General features: G+C 32.7%; 1 protein-coding gene across 15 annotated transcripts in view; it reads left to right on the top strand.

Annotated features, from left to right (window-relative positions):
• LOC100878526 (NHP2-like protein 1) overlaps nucleotides 1-17,926 on the top strand; it is a 105,323-nt gene that overhangs the window by 69,978 nt on the left and 17,419 nt on the right. For 12 of the 15 annotated variants that reach the window (XM_076542119.1, XM_012287758.2, XM_012287760.2 and 9 more), the window contains 2 exons: nucleotides 3,520-3,741; nucleotides 7,434-7,819. In XM_076542119.1, the coding sequence (XP_076398234.1) occupies nucleotides 3,520-3,741; nucleotides 7,434-7,819 (608 nt within the window). Of the gene's footprint in view, nucleotides 1-3,519; nucleotides 3,742-3,915; nucleotides 4,257-7,433; nucleotides 7,820-17,405; nucleotides 17,433-17,926 lie in introns of those variants that run through there. The other 3 variants (XR_013041583.1, XM_076542126.1, XM_012287761.2) reach the window with 3 other exon arrangements.

The following is a 17,926-nucleotide window of genomic DNA, read 5'->3' as shown; positions in this document are numbered from 1 at the left end:
ATAAAATGTCCATTAGTGCTGGATTTTCTCGTAAAAAATAATAAAGATTCACGGTATGCAACGAATACACGTTCCAAAAGCAAGTAAACACGACCGGCATTGCTCAATAACTCTTTAATACTTGCAATTTTGCAATTTATTTATAAATGACTCTTATAGATTATTTCTAGCCGAATCTGAATTCGTAAACTGTTTCTTTGTAGTTGTTATCGTTTTCGAGAAAATCTGATTTGAAGGAAAATTGTAAATTTTCAACTTTGGAAATGTTTCACAGTCTTAGAGTTGCTTCTATTCATTTTATTTTTATACCAAACTATTCTGCAAATTCTCTTGAATAAAATGATATGAATTGTGATAACATTGTAATTATTTAATTATGTTTAAATGCCAGCGGAAGTGAAGAAAAAACCAAGACTCGCCGATATCTGCTGATGTTTTTTAATTTATTTCAACGGCAAAGAATTTCAGAAAAATTCTTATCAGATCAAGCGAAACAATAAATGTTACAGTTGGAAAAGGTACACAAGAAAGATAACAAATCGTGTTATGTTTTGAGTACATGTGTCAAACGTTTCGGAAAATTATTAACACGAAATCTGAAAAACGTTCGTACAAAAAAGGCGACCGTCAGTGATGACTATCACTGCTGTAACTACATATTCGCGTTATGCAATGAAGAATACGATATCGGTCATTCATTTAACCTTACATTAAGGAATAAATAAACGTGTAACAAACTTCACATAGTAACGGCAGTGAGTACTCATCGCTGACGGTCGCCTTTTCAATTAATAAAAATTGAATAGTTGAATTAATAAAACTCTTTTTGCTTTCATATTGCGTAGCTATGTCGTCAGACATGTTTTCTACAACCTAATGACTTTTACGCTTTTATTGCTTTCAAACTGATAACCAAACAAATAGTTCACACTTATATCACTTTAGGATTAAATTTAACATAACTATAAGTGTATCATTGGTCAAGAGTGAGTACTAATATACATTACTAGGTATAAACAGGATCATTTAGTCGTATACGAAGTCTTATCGTATTATTTTAAGACCGATGGTATAAAAAAACCGATCATAATAGCGGAGCACACGACTCACCTATCTGAAACGGGGGTACCCCGCGTTCTTTTCCAGCTTGTAGAGACGTTAATTTTCGAGGCTCCATCGTTCTGAAGGGCTCGTTTTAAAGAGGAAGCTTCAAAGAATATGACCATATTTTTTATAAATTTTAACCCTTTACGCCCCTCATTGAAAAAAACGCAAAAAAAGAATTTCTTTAAATTTTTCAACATTTTATAAGAAATTCACAAAGTAAAAAAAAAATATTTTAAAATAGCCCAATCCTTCATGAATAAAACAAAAAAAAGTTTAGCTAAATCGGTTGAGTAATTTCTGAGAAAAAAATTCCTAAGTGGACCCTATTTTCGCCAAAATGGGCAAAAATTGCAAACTTTGTTGAAGGCTTGTCATTCATTAACGAATTCGAAACAGGCAAAACGATAACTTAAACTCCCCTTAATTTCACATGGACTACAACATATTTCGATTAGAGCAAAATCGGAGATGATGACTTCCAAAAGTGATCGATTTGGCGTGGAATGACCCATTATACAGATATTATATGCAGGTTCTTTATACCCTGTGTATATAATAATTATATGCAAAATAATAATCATTTAAAGACACTTTGAAAGTATATTAATATTTTTACAAAAGGAAAAAAAAATAATATGGAAAAAAAATAAGTCCAGTGGGCTCGAGCTTGCAACAAAAAAACATGCAGAGATTACAAAGCGGGACTTCTAACTTCTTAGCCAATCTTTTCGATAAAATAGCGTCTTGCGATCCGCAATATAACGAAATACGACGTAAAATTAATTAATAAATGAATTTTATTTCTTCAACTTATATGTATATCATTTATCTCAATTTTAAATGTGAATCTATTTAAAATTATATAATAAATAACTGTGCAAAGAAGGCGTGTAAATTCGAAGCGGTAAGTACTGTTTTAAAGGGTTATATCGGTTTTTGATTTTTTTAACTACAGCGCACCTTACCGAAAAATCTGAAAACATTGGGGAATATTGGTTATGCCAATATGTAACTACCACATTAATATAAAAGTAATGTCCCGACATCTTCACGAAAGAATCACATTTTTTTTTTTTTTTCCAATGTTTCATAACTACAATTTACGATCATAAAAGCTGAACAAATTCTATAATATGCGTTTTAAGATTTATTCAGAATTTTATTATGAAATTGAATAGGCAAATTGGACCAAAAACTGGAATTTCATTTTTTCCCTTTTACTATCCCTATGGGTGAGATAGAAAGTTGAAATTGGTATGAGATACTTTTTTTTTATATGCTACCGATTGATGTATTAGATTTTTTATTTGACTCAAGAGCACATTTGACTACCTTATTCGGTTAGACCCTTTATATAATTATTCTACAAATTTATGTACGTATTCCAAGTATAAGCAATTTTCTGTTTAAGTTACAGTTTTCAACTATTTGTTTGTAGTAAATAATTGTGGTATGCAAATAACCGGACATTTAGCTATTTCTTCTGCTGCTATTTATAAGATACAGAACTTTATGTCAGAAAGCGAAACATACCTAGGTTTTCTCAAATCTCAGTTTTGCATTTTAAGTCATTCATACTTATGAAATATCATAAATAGTATATAATGTGCTATTTTCGGATTTAATATTTTTGCATTGTAAACTCTTTGAGCAGTTGCTAGAAATCAGTTGACAAGGTCGTGTACGAAATCCACTTCTGCCATTACTCGAGTAATATTTCTTACTAACAACAGTTCACTGACCGTATTACCATAAAACTAACATTTTACTGTCAAAGTGTTAATATTTGTTTACTTCGTGTAAATATCAACAATTTACTTACAGTAAACGGAAAACTGCTTATAATATCAAATATACACATCTCATATTAGTAATATTTAACTCTTTTTTAACATTCTAATAAACATTTTGAAATATCTTGTTAGCTGGTTGGTAGTATAAAACAAAATTTTTTAATGGAATATGTAATATTTTAAAGGCCTTGTCGGATGGATGCAATTCGATCTTCTTATATTTCACCTTCTCTGACTTATTTTGACATTAAATATTTTATTTCAGTTTGAGATTCAACGTCAACTGAAAATTAATTTATTACATGACATTGATTTCGATTATTGTTTTCATCGATTATAACGTGCTTTAAAATTAAAAATATATTGATTTAGAAAAAAACGGAAGGTAATTTTGACGTTTCAGGAAAAATAAGATACAAAAATGTCAAATTGCATTCATCCGATGATTCCTTTAAAATGCTACATATTTCATTTAAAATGTTTTAATGTTAATGAGTTATCCAAGATTTTAGCTCTCATTAAGTCATCGTGTACATTTAATTACAATTATATGCTTATTACTTGCATTGGACGTATAATTAAATATTTGTGTTTTTGGTTTTTATTACTGTTCATACAGGTAAATCGTTTACTAGAAAAGAGCATTTCACGAATCATATAATGTGGCACACGGGTGAAACGCCGCATCGCTGCGACTTCTGCTCGAAGACATTTACTCGAAAGGAACATCTTTTAAACCACGTTCGGCAACACACCGGTGAATCTCCACATCGATGTGGTTTCTGCTCTAAATCGTTTACGAGAAAGGAACACCTTGTTAATCACATCAGGCAACACACAGGTGAGAACAGTTGGCAAATACTTATCTACTTCCATGTCCAGTTAGTTTTAATATTTTGATTTGTGTCATTGAAAAATACTTTAATTAAGAAAAAGTTAGCTCCTATTAAGTACTTGTAATGTAACACGTAATATATACTATACATATTCTGTACATCCCACTTAAAAGTTTTAGATTCTTATGACATCCCAATATTTGTGAAAATAGTAATGATTGTACTGTATAAGTATTCGAAGAATTTGCAGTATAAGTATTCAGGATGAAATTCATCATCAAAAAAGTGATAACACGATTAAACATTTGTATTAGTTTAAAATGTATTTATCGTCCTGCATAATTTTTTATCACAAGGCGAAATAATTGCTTAAAGACAAAGTTTGCGCGAAAACTGGCAAAGGATCAGTCGAATAAGATGATCAAAAAGGACCTTCAGCTACATTATACACCCAATACGTCACTTAAACGCATATCCAAAAAACATCTTACATAAAGTTTCAACTCTCTATCTTACAAAGGTAAAGGGGCGTTGGTAATAATAAAAAGAAAAAATCAAAAATCCAGTTTTTGCCCTATTTTTCCTATTTATTTTGGAACAAAAATTATAAAAAAATTCTGAGATTTGTGTCACCACAACGCAGTCAAAGTTCCAATATGATAAACCTTATTCGAATTTTTAATAGGTTTCACTTTGATGTTGTCTTCATAAGTTCACTTACGATTTGTACCATCAAAGATTGCTTGAATTTAAAATAAACATGTAACTTTCATTATTTGTTTCATCATTGAAGCTCTAAACTTAGGAAAAATCTGGTGAATTTTTGGATACAAACAAAAGTTTAATGTCTTTCACAGTTTCATCAAAAAATGTGTTTACATTTAAAAGAGAAAGTTTTTTAAATCCAAATTTCTCAAAAACTATGCAAGAAAATGTTTTATATTCTAGATTTGTATAATTTCATATAAATTTGTATTATAGGACATAATGTTAAAATATTCTTTAAAATCAATATTAGCCGCAAAAAAGAAAAGTTATGTTACATATGCAGTTTTGTAAAAAGTGTAATATAAATTTTAAAATGGTGTAGTATATAGTACGAATTTACTTAAAGAGCCAATAATTACTTTATCTTCCGTGCTTTGTCGGATTGTGAAATTTTTGAATACCGACCTGCGATTATATTGGGTTGGCAAATCAATTCGTTCGGTTTTTATTCCAACGCAAGTTTCATTCGAATTCGTTTTTCTTTTGTCAACGCTAGAGTGCGAATTGATTACACATTTGAAAGGTTATGTTTCACTGCTTATGTTATGCTGTGTTTGCTTCCGCCAACATCAATATTGTGTATGCTGCCTAGCTGTAAACATGGAAATAAATATCGTGCATTATCCTCACGTTTTGCTTTATTATTTTATAAAAGGCAAACGGGCTGCAGATGCTCATAAAAAGATACGCCGTGTGTACGGAAATGATGCCTTAATAAAATGTTTATGCCAGAAGTGGTATGTCAAATTCTATTCTAGAGATTTCGACATCAATGATGTTAGACTTTCCGACCGACCATCCAAGATAAATTCAAATGACGCTAAGGCTATAGTCAATCCATCTCAATCCGTACAAAAGATTGCTACGACACTGAATGTATTCCGTATAAGCATAGAAAACTATTTGCGCCAGCTGGGTTACGTTTTTTCTTTTAATGTTTGAGTACCGCGTCAGTTAACCGCAGCTTACTTAACCGCACGCATATTCATCTGCAATTCATTCATAAAAAGCCAAGAAAACGACCCATTTTTTAAACGAATGGTAACGGGGAACAAAAATTGGGTCGTCTACGATAATGTAACATATAAAAGATCATAGAGTCACATCTGCGAGCTACCACAAACAACCTCGAAGGCGGAATTACATCCAAAGAAAATATTGCTCTTCGTATGGTGGGATTTCAAGGGTGTTATAGTACTGTCACCGTCAGACAAAACGATTGAATCAGCTGTCTATAGTAACACATCACTCAATAAGTCTCCGGTCTAACTAATAAAAACAAATTTTTTTGTAGAAATTCCACTTTATTCATCAATATAGTCTCCTTCCAGCGTAATACATTGATTCCAAAGCTCCTCTAACTTTTCAATGCCCTTTATATAAAACGATTTGTCTTAGCTCTCAAAATAAGCTTCAGTTTCCGCAATCACTTCTTCATTTGAGCTAAATTTCTTTCCCTGGAGCATCTTTTTCATATCTGCAAAGAGCCAGTAGTCGCTGGGGGCCAAATCTGGGGTGTACGGTGGATGGGGAATCAATTCAAAACGTAATTTATTCAATTTAACCATTGTGTTCATCGCCTTGTGACACGGCGCATTGTCTTGGTGAAACATCAAACGCGGCACCCACTTTCAAAGTAATTCGCGCATGCCCAAATTATCATGCAAAACTGTGAAGACACTACCTTCTGATATCTTCAACACATCAGCTATCTCACGCAACTTCAGTTTACGGTCTTTTAAAACTATTTTGTGAACATTTTTTATGTTTTCCGAAACAACTGCTGATTTTGGGCGACCAGAATGTTCAGCATCATCGGTGCTTGTACGACCGCGTTTAAATTCAGCATACCAGTCAATGATAGTTGATTTCCCTGGTGCAGAGGCCCCATAATGCTTATCAAGCCACTGTTTGGCTTCAACAGTATTTTTCCCGATAAAAAAACAGTGTTTAATCGACTCACGAAATTCCTTTCTGTCCATTGTCTTAAAAATTACGAAACTGCGGACACTAAAACGACTGTAACTTCTAAACTAACAGTCATAATACCATGAAACTTTGACACGTACTGTTTGAATGTTAGTATTATCCGGAAATCACGTGGGTCTGTCAACGGTGTCGCCATATATCTGTCAGACCGGGGACTTACTGAGTGATGTGTTATGCAATTAACGAAATTGAACCAAGCAATCTGCACGAAATCTTCAGAATTGGTAGATCAGAAGGGTGTCGATTTCTACCATGACAACGACATTCATGACTCGAAATAAATTAATTAGCTTTGGCTGTGATATTTTGCCTCAACCTACATATTCACCGGATGTAGCCCCTTCTGATTACCAGGTGTTCCGGTCGCTACAAAATTTTATGAATTGGAAAACCTTCAGGAATAAAGAGGCCGTAAAAAGTGCTTGGATTGGTTTTTCGCTGATAAGTTCCAAATGTTTTGCGAACGCGGTGTAATGAAATTGGTGGAAAAATGGCAAAAAGTCATCAATAAAGATGACCAATATGTCATAGACTAAAGTTTATATTGTGTATCAAAAAATTGTGTTTTATTCCTCTCTGAAAACCGAACGAATTTATTTGCCAACTCAATAGTATTGGTTACTTGTTCGCTCATTTATCGTTTCAAACAAACACATCTGAATTAGATATTCTAATTTTTAACTGCTTATTTCTGAAAAATGATGTCGCATATTAGAAATATGGTGAAGTACTTTTCAATTTATTTTTAGGCATAGACTGCAATTTTCGGGATATTTTTAAAATACTTTGTTTTACATATCACATCAAAAAATAAAATTGACGATAAGATTTATTATTATTTCATTCCTACTACATGCTCTACCAAATGAAATTAGTTTTATAAGAATATTTATTTATTGTTGGAACAAATAACAATTGCGATTTATTGTAAATTTCGTAGGAGAAACACCTTTTCGCTGTCAGTACTGTCCAAAAGCATTTACTCGGAAAGATCATCTGGTAAACCATGTCAGACAACACACGGGTGAGTCACCGCACAAGTGCCAGTATTGCACCAAATCCTTCACCAGGAAGGAACATTTGACAAATCACGTGCGTCAACATACAGGCGAATCGCCACATCGATGCCACTTCTGCTCCAAGTCATTTACTCGTAAGGAGCATTTAACGAATCATGTTCGAATCCACACCGGTGAATCACCACACAGGTGTGAATTTTGTCAAAGAACATTCACCAGAAAGGAGCATCTAAATAATCATCTCCGACAACATACCGGAGATTCGTCACATTGTTGTAACGTGTGTTCAAAACCATTTACAAGAAAGGTAAGTTAAATTTATATATTTATTGTTACTTCCTAAATTAACCCTTTGCACTATTGGCAGATAACGACTCTAAAACTTTTTAGTTGAAAAATTTACTAAATACTTTTTAAGTTATTTCTCTACTATTAATTACCACTATTATCTGTTTCATTATGTATACATCACATGTATAACTCTATAGATTTAGTTAGAAAATAATTATTTCAAATCATTGTACTAAACCAAATGAAGAGTTTGAGTCACCAAGGACAAAGGGTTATAAATTTTTATTGTTTGAGTATCAAAGAGTTCAGTATAGGTTTATTACCGTATTCCGCTCTCTTTTTCGTTTTTAAAATTTTTAATTTTTTGCTTTAACGATTCTGCAGTTAATTTTATGACTAAATTTTCGAACAATATCTCTATCCCTGGTTGTTCTTCTGTGCGGTTATGCAGACTCGAAAATTTAATAAATGAATAATAAATTAATAAATTTGAAGCATTAATTTAAACTTTTTATACGTTGCTCACTATGATATAGTAGTACCTACCGATGTGATATCAGTTCCGATATAATATCAGATATTATTTGAGTCACTAATAATTAACAAAAAAAATAAATGAGTCATTCCACGCCAAATCGATCACTTTTGGACGTGACCATCTAAGACTTTGCTCTAATCAAAATATGTTGTAGTCCATGTCCAATTAGAAGAGGTTTAAGCCATCATTTTGCTTGTTTCGAATTTGTTTGAAACAAACCTTCAAAGTTTGCAATTTTTGCCCATTTCTGCAAAAATAGGCATCACTTACAATTTGTTTTGTCAGAAACTACTGAACCGATTTAGCTGAATTCTTTTTTGATTTACTCAGAAAGAATTGAGCTATTTAAACATTTTTTTTTACTTTTGTCAATTTGTTATAAAATGTTGCAAAATTTAAACAAATTCTTTTTTTGTGTTTTTCTTCAATAAGGGGCGTAAAGGGTTTAAATTTTTAAAAAGTATGGTCATATTCTTTGAAGCTTCCTCTTTATAAAATAATTGTCAGAAAAAAAATACACCGACTTCGAAATGCACTAAAAAGTATAAAATAATTTCTATTTCCTAATGAAGTAATTTCTATTTCTTTGAATCATACAATTACGTCACAGATATGAATTAAACCTATTTACTCGTTAGGTAGTATATTAAATACATTTCAACCTTTTCGGAGGCGGCGCATAATTAAAAGATTTTCTTGAACATGTCAACCTTTGGACAGCCAAACATAGGCAAAGTTTGTATAGCTATTTTTTTTCTATACATATAATTCGACAGCACGCCGCGAAGTAGGTGTTAATGCGTATAGAATGTAACTATGGTCTATCTAGCCCTTTGCGAACGGGACGGTTCGAAGTGAACCGTACCGTGGGGCCGAGCTCCTGCCGCGACAGTCATTAAAAATTGCCAGCGCATATTTCTGCTTTAACGCGGTTTTCGTTCATAGCATTCCAAGTCAAATTCTGGACATATTATATGTACATGCACAGATTTATGTGCATGCACACATGTACGCGTTTCTCGGCTCTATCAGTTGTTTTCGCGGAACGCATATATGAGTTCTTCGGCCAATTTGATGATTTACGCAGAACGCATATATGCGGTGGTAGTCCGCAAAGGGCTAAATTCATAGAGTATGCGACGGAAAGACTCGATCGCCGCATATACTATAAAGATAGAGCCCATCTGCCGCAAATTTGGTAATTCCCGCGTCGTGGGCTCCGTTTATAGGTTCTTAGATCCATGGCTTTCACATGCGAACGAAGTCGATTCAATTTCATTTATATCAGAAACTCATTCGTATTCTTTCGTATTCTTTCTCAGGATTTATTAATTTACAATACGCCATACCACAATCAACTGGTTATTGGCAGTAACGTTTACTGAGGTATTTTTAATTTTGTGCCGCCTCCGAAAAAGTTGAAATGTATTTAATATACTACCTAACGAGTAAATAGATTTAATTCATATCTGTGACGTAATTGTATGATTCAAAGAAATAGAAATTACTTCATTAGGAAATAGAAATTATTTTATACTTTTTAGTGCATTTCGAAGTCGGTGTATTTTTTTTCTGACAATTATTTTATTTCACGCTTTTTAGTGGAATGGGGAGAATTGTATAGGATACTGTGAGACAGTTCTTCCGGGCTCTTTTTTGTCTGCGTAAATGCCATGAACATAATTAACACGTTGAGCGCCACGCGTATTTCTAAGACAATCCCGTTCAGGCCACCGAATTTCGGAAAAAATTAGCAGTCCATTTTACAAATTGTGACAAAGAAAACATTCCACCGAGTACAACCAAATTAAGTAAATTTTAAATAAATTTTCTGTAATTCCGTAAAATAGTGTAAATTTTATAGTTCTCATGTTACACGCTGTCAGCCACCGATGGGTGACGCGGCCTAAACGGAAAGTCTAGTGTCAGCCACCGATGGCTGACGCGGCCTAAACGGAAAGTCTAGTGTCAGCCCCCGATGGCTGACGTGGCGCTCAACGTGTTAAGTAAAAGACAACATGGATATTCGTTTTTCAACTTTTTTTGCAACAATAATCCTTTGCAACTAAAAAATGAAAAAATTTTTGATAATGGTATCAATGGGGAGTTATCATCTCCACAAGATGCGAAAGGCTTTGTTCCGATCGGACCACCCACCTAGGAAAAACCGCCGAACATGCATAGAAAAAATAATCCTTTGCAACTAAAAAATAAAAAAAATGTTTGTTAGAACGGTAGGGAGACTGTACCAAGCAATGGGAATAATGCATCAACGTCACCGTGAACTCATCTTGCTGCATAAGTTGCGTGTCAAAGCGGCAAAGCTTAGTTAGTGTTTTGGTACAGTGCATTGTAATTGCCCTTTCTTGTCTTTTCCGTGCATAGCACGGGGCGTTCCACTAATAATAATAACAATAGTTATTCGCTAATATCACGAAAACTAGAGCTTACCGCCAATTATGCATAAGGAAAAACTCGTTTAGAATCATGCTACTAATAACGTATTAGAAGGACATAAAAATCGTTCGAAGTTGGCTTCAAAAGTTAACAACAATTTCTGTAATATCTCGAAAACAAAAGCTTTCCGTCAATTTTACAAAAGGAAAAAGTTGTCCAGAACCACGCCCCTAACAACATATTCAAAGGACATTAAAATCGTTCGAAGTTGATTTCAAAAGTTAACAACAATTTTTGCTAATATCTCAAAAACTAAACATTTCCGCGAAATTTGTATATGAACAAAATTGTTCAGAACCATGCCCCTGAAAACATATTAAAAGGACATTAAAATCGTTCGAAGTTGATTTCAAAAGTTAATAACAATTTTTTTCGCTAATATCTCGAAAACTAAACATTTCCGCGATATTTGTATATGAACAAAATTGTACAGAATCATGTCCGCGATAAGATATTGAAAGCGCACTAAAATCGAGAAAAGTTTATTTTAAAAGTTGCCGGTTTTTCTGCAATAACAACACTTTGCAATTAAAAAATGAAAAATTTTTTGATAATGGTACCAATGGGGAGTCAGCACCTTCCATATGCAAAAGGTTTCATTCCGATCGGTCCACCCAGTTAGGCGTAATCGGCGAACATACATAGAAAAAAAAAAAAAAAAAAAAAATATACTGATCGAATTGAGTAACCTCCTCCTTTTTCGAAGTCGGTTAAAAATGTGCCCTTCAGAACGATAGGGGCCTCGAAAACTGACGTCATTACAAAATGGAAAAGACGCGGATCCGATCATAAGAGCAAATTGCGTGACTCGCCTACCTAACTCTGCTGCAAACCTTACAAGATAAAAATTTGATGCTCCACTTTGTAACATTTCTTATATTGAAAGATTAGCGCTATAACAGCGCCAGTTACTATAGTGAGACTGTCTTATGCCATTGTTTGATTCAGTTCTGAAAACATAGTACTAGAATTTTTGGCATGTCGATTAAACAGGAGAAAGTCGCAGCGTGCTAAATCGGGTGAATTCGGTGCGTTGTCATGGTGCAAATTTAACTCCACTGCAAAAATCGAAACTCACACAAAAGCAGACGTACTCAGCAAGGCGTCACTTTCACAAACGTCAAGTTAGGATGCTGAAATTGGGAAGGATTATTGCTGAAAAGTGTGGTAACTCACAAAAAAAGAAAAGTTAAATCAGGTGACTGAGAACATTACATGCTAATGATTCCAGAGATTTTTTCTTTTTCCTCTTGTCACTTAGAAACGTAATTATTTAATTACAATTTATATTTAAAATTTGTTGTTTTCAAAACTGAACTAAAAACAAAGCACAAGTAAATGATTTATTATTTTATTATAATTGCGTAGAATGCTTGTAGATTTTCAAGCAGATATCACGTTATATCTTAATATTTACTAGTCTATTCGTAACACTATTATATTGCCGATTACATTGTATATACTATACATATAGTATATGCACACTCGCTTAATATTGTTTTTGAACAAAAAGGAATGGAAGTTTCTAATTTTCCCTCCATTTCATTATTCTGAATATAGTGAAGAAAAAGTCACGTTACATTCTTTAAACATAATACTCATTTTTAACACATTTTTTAATTACAATGTTATGCAAACTCAATCTTTGATTGAGTCATTTCTGAACAATGGGTCATTGTTCCCGGATTACTTCGATTCCTAAAATAGAATTCTCTACCGTTAATGATATAATAGATAATACTTCATCCAAAAAATGTTATTCTTATACTGCCTCTATTCTAATGGTGGAGCATGAAATTTTCTCTCTCATTAGTGTTATATAAATATACTAAGATATAGTAGAGGACAAAAGTATTCATACACTTAAAATATAGAAATAAAACGAACAATATTTTCTATATTATTAAGTATATTTAATTATAAACAGCTATATATTAACTATTACACTTACAGCAACAAATGACCTAAAACCAAAAACAATAACATCATGTAGTAACTTGAAATGACATGTTACATTTCTCGGCGATCGAGCTTCGCGGCGTCTAGAGGGGTCTTCCCCGCAATGGTGGGGATAACTTTGGTGCACATATCGTACAAGTCATTTGTGCAGATATCGAATATTTACTGTACTTTGGTCCCGGCGATTTCTTACAGTCTCGTGAATTTTAAGTCATTTCAAGTTACTACATGATGTTATTGCCTTCGGTTTTGGGTCATTTGTTGTTGTAAGTGTAATGTTTAATATACAGCTATATATGATTAAATATACTTAATAATATAGAAAATCTTGTCCTTTTTATTTCTATATTTCACATATACGCATACTTTTATCGTACTTAAGTACCTTTTTATATGTAATTTTTAATTGCCTGTAAACTGTCAGTAACAGCCATGGACATGTACAAGGAATATAAAGAATGTCGCGCGTTTAGGGACTCGTAGATTCCTCTTATTCAAACAAATTAGAAAGTTCTTTACCATTTTGTATTCTGCGGCTTTGTTTTAAAGAACTTTGTTTCTAAGCAATAGAAAATTACAATATTGAAAAATTATGAATTATTTTGAAGTAATTTTTTTGAATAACTTACAACTGAGCTAGTAAACGATGATGCCATATTATCGTTGGTCAGTGCCTAAACAGAAAAGCGCGCCAACAGACAAGTATGTACGCAGAATTAACTTCAAGATTAATAACCGCTTTTTATTTTTAAAGAACTTTGCAGTATAAAAGATTGTAATTTAAAAAATCGAAAAGTTTAATTATTTGTCGAATAGTTTTATAGATTGTGTAAATACGAGCGTGTGGAACATTCTACGGATAGTGATACAATTATTCGTTTTGTATAAAATATTTGACAAACTTTGGTATCTTTTTTTACATAAAAATAAGCAGCAGTATGGAAAGAATATTACAGTGTATGTTGCAGAACCATCATTTTCATACGGTTTAATTTTCAGCCAAAATTGAGAAGTTGAGACGCACTGTATTAATACTATGCAAAATAGTAGATGAATTTTATTAGTTTCGAATTTGGGAACATCAATTTTACCAATTTTTCAGATATACAGTGCACCATTTGCCAATAGTATCATTCCGTGTCGAATTGTTTCTTTTGTCACACATTGATATTTTTGAAATATCAATCATTTTTCCAAAAAAAAAAAACAAAGTTTCAGACGAAAAGAATTTCGGTACACATGAACTTTTTTATTTCACATTACCTCATGTTTAGGTGCACCACGATTACCATTCCCATTCTGTGCTTCCATCTTATTAAATAAAATCAGTAATGGAATTTTAACATCATATTTCAAAGAACTTGTTTAGATCTATGATTCATAGTTGCTTCGAGACATTATTCTCGTGATGAATAATATACGATAGATAATTTAAAAGTTTGATTTTGAATTTAGGGGTTATTTTCTTTTACAAATCCCCAAGTTGTAAAAGTGCTTCACAAGATTTATATCAACTAATTTTGTTAGACTTTTTATATTAGTACAGATGAATAATATTTTGCTTTAACTTGTTGATCTTTATTGTCCTTAATTGTCCATCATCCTCGATGCGGAAAACTTAGAGCGTAATGGACAATTCTTTCCGTTTCGTACTCTTCGGACTTACCGTTGAGACCGTAGACCCTCGGCTATCAGTTTCGGCAAGCAGAGTCAAAACTCGCAGCACTTGCCGCAACAATAAGACCGATTTTATGACTTACTACTCAAACCGAGACGTCACTGCTGAAAATCAGTAAATTTCTAAGCGTTATATCTCGGAAACTAATAAAAATCAGGTATGTACATAAAACCTCAATGAATTCGTCTTGAAAAGCACTATCGCCTGATCGAGAAAAAAATATATAGTTCCATTTAAAAAACGAAACTTTACCATCATATCTTTTACATTAATAACAATAAAAAAAATTTTACTTCCGCTAAAACATAGAGCCTCTTTTGCCCTGCAATTTCCGTATAAGCACTTTTTCGTGACATCAATATTTCATGAGATATCACGCTGTAACACTTTGGCGCGGACACCCTGTATATGAATAGGAAGACTCTTTGAGTACTAGCGAGAAAATCTAGGTCTCGATTGTATGCGCCGTCTAGTGGCGATGAGCGTGGGAGTGAAACCCCCATAATTATAAATAGTAAAAGCATAAGTAATTGGTTTGAACAATAAGTATTCGGTCACTATCAAAATATAATATTTTATGTATATTTCTTTAAGTGAAATTGCCAAATCTTTGTGACCAACTATTTCTTAATGTATTGAAAATTTGGAATTTTCTCAACTTTTAGTAGACTTTTCTTTTTATCTCTAGAATTCAGAACCAGTGGGCGTTAAATTTAGAGCTTGAACTCCATGCAGTCTTTTTTTGTATCTCATGATACACTTCTCTTTAAATTGGCTACGTGATGATAGCTGTTTACTTTTTCATAGTTGTAAATTATTAGTTGATGTTTTTCGAAACTTGTATTTTTCTCTTCCATGGCATTTCGAAATATCGATGTTAGATGCTTCACTTCTTTTCTCAAACTGGCTTAGTACAGTTACATTACTAATATCTACAGGGTGTTACCTGTAACGCTACTCACGATTTTTCTCCCACTTGCAGCCACCTTATGAAAAAAAGTTTACAATAAAATTTGCAGGGTATGAAGTGCACAATAGATATTAGTAAAGCAAATTTTGAAAACAGTTTGTTCTCTTGGCAAAGTCAAGGTCACCTTGGGTTTTTTAAATAGGAACATATATTTTTTTTTATTCATAGCTTTAGAGGACATTGAGACGAATTCAAAACATATATTACATTATATTTTTATTAACATATTACTCGATTTACACGTAGCACACAAAATTACATATATATCAATAAGCCCCCAAAGTTAAGGGCTGAAATCATATTTTTGGAAATATCTCCGGAATTAAAGGAGATAATTGGAAGCTTTCTTTTGTAAAATATTGGTTTTTAAATAGGAAATTTTTGTGCATAAAAAATTTTAATAAACTTTATTTGTTTAAATAATATTTTGAAAATTTATAATTTTTGTTTAAATTTTTGTACTAAATGTTAATCTATTTTTTGCCACTTTGTGTATGTAAACTATGGACTGAAATAGAGGATACGTAATTTTGGAATTTGTTGTTTGTAGCAATGTTTATTAGATATATAATTTAAAATCACTCCCTGTGAAGAAGGGCAATCAGCATATTTATTAAAAATATCATTATTTTTACAATGTTTTACAATATTCTTGACATTTTATACCTCTTCATTATGCCGTTAATTGATTTCGCAAAAATTATTGTAAGCGTCGCAGGTATGAACGTGACGCGGTTCGAACCAGCGCACAGTGTGTCGTTTGGCCAATCTAGCGGGACAAAACTCCTGCTTCAACGAAATGCTGATTATTTTTCGTTTTATTGGTTTTTTATTAATCAAAAACATGATATTTCATTAATGATTATATATATTTGCTAAATTATTTAACAGTTAAATAAACATAACAATAAAATAAACATACAAAATCATTATACAAATTTTGCTATTATTATTATATGCAATTAACGGCATATAAAGAGGTATAAAATGTCTAAAATATTGTAAAAGATTGTAAAAATAATGATATTTTTAATAAATAAATGTACCTTGTGAGATTATGATTAAAGGAAGCAATATTTAAACACAAAAATGAACATTTGAATGGACAGTGTTGTCTCGAAGCAAGTAACGCTTCGAGCTTCGAAATTAGCAAATTTCTATCGCCACTTCTTTGATTAAAGTCGAGCGCCGAATGAAAAATCCGTGACAGAGTGAGAAGTCCGTGAAACAAAAGAAACAATCATTTTTACAATTAACCGAACAGTATAGTGAAAAGAAGATAGAATAAATAATGTTTTCTCACTCTAACATGAATCGATCCAAAAAACATCAAACCGAATAGTATACCTCTTTTGAACTAAGCAACTGGAAGGTTGACTCTAATTGACAAGAATGTAAATGATACTTTAAATTTAATTTAATTACTTTCAATTCTGACAGAGAAATAACCTAATCATTCCCAGTTTTATCGAAAACTGAGCAAACGGGGAATCAATAGAAACCAGAATAATGCATAACAGCCGAATTACGTACTGTATGGTTAATAGACTCGACCGGGACTCTAACCAGATTTCATTCAAAGGGATTCTTCCTACTTAACGTTCAAGAATTAACTGGGCCCGACACGTCTTCTCCGCAACCTTTTTTATACTCGAAAATGAACGGCGATGGAAACGGCGGGAACGTTTTCATCTAATGAATGGCTGGTCCTGAATCGTTAGAAATTCTTGTATGATACCAAATAAGGAAATCCCGATCGGTGGGAAAGCCAGGCTAGACTAAACTCCTACTTCGCATTGGTCTCTGCCTGCGCCCGAACTACCAGCTCCAAAATAGAAAAACGTTTAGTATACGTAATACCGCGTTACTTTGTATAGAAAAGACAAGAACAGTAAACCTTTTCAAATTCAGAAATGTGACTTTATTGCTATAAACCGAAGAAGCTATATGATACAATTCATGCATGATAAAAGGAATTTATTTTGTCATTGGATATATAGATTGTAGTGTGACAGAAACAACATAAGGATAAAATAACATTCATTGGACTATAGTATATGTTTTTTGCAAAAAGAAAATCTCTGTACGAAAGATATTAACCGTACAAACATATGTGAGATGACGGTGACGTTTATGTACGCGGCGCCCGTATGCATAATATTTAACTATGCCAAAATGTAAGAAGTAAACATAATACATGTATATAATACTGTTACGTCACTCGCGATAAGACTGAATCGTTGCAATTCGTGCCTATGAGGGTCGTAAGTCCTCACTCGAATTATTTCGATGTCCCGAATTCACGTATTTCCTAACCGGTGGTTAAAGCGGTAAGGATAATTCTATGGGTTTTTGAATGGAGACTATGTTTTAACTTTAACGAAAATACTGTTTATTTTAAAAAGACGATGGAGTTTGGAAGTGTATGATTGTGTCGGATGTTTGTTGAATTCTGATTTCTGAGTGAAGAGATGTCGTGTAGGTAGGTTCGTGTGGGTGTGTTTAACAGGGTAGTGTCAAG

The sequence above is a fragment of the Megachile rotundata genome, chromosome 2, assembly GCF_050947335.1.
Source record: "Megachile rotundata isolate GNS110a chromosome 2, iyMegRotu1, whole genome shotgun sequence".
NCBI lineage: Eukaryota > Metazoa > Arthropoda > Insecta > Hymenoptera > Megachilidae > Megachile > Megachile rotundata.
This window is presented reverse-complemented; position numbering and strand designations above follow the sequence as displayed.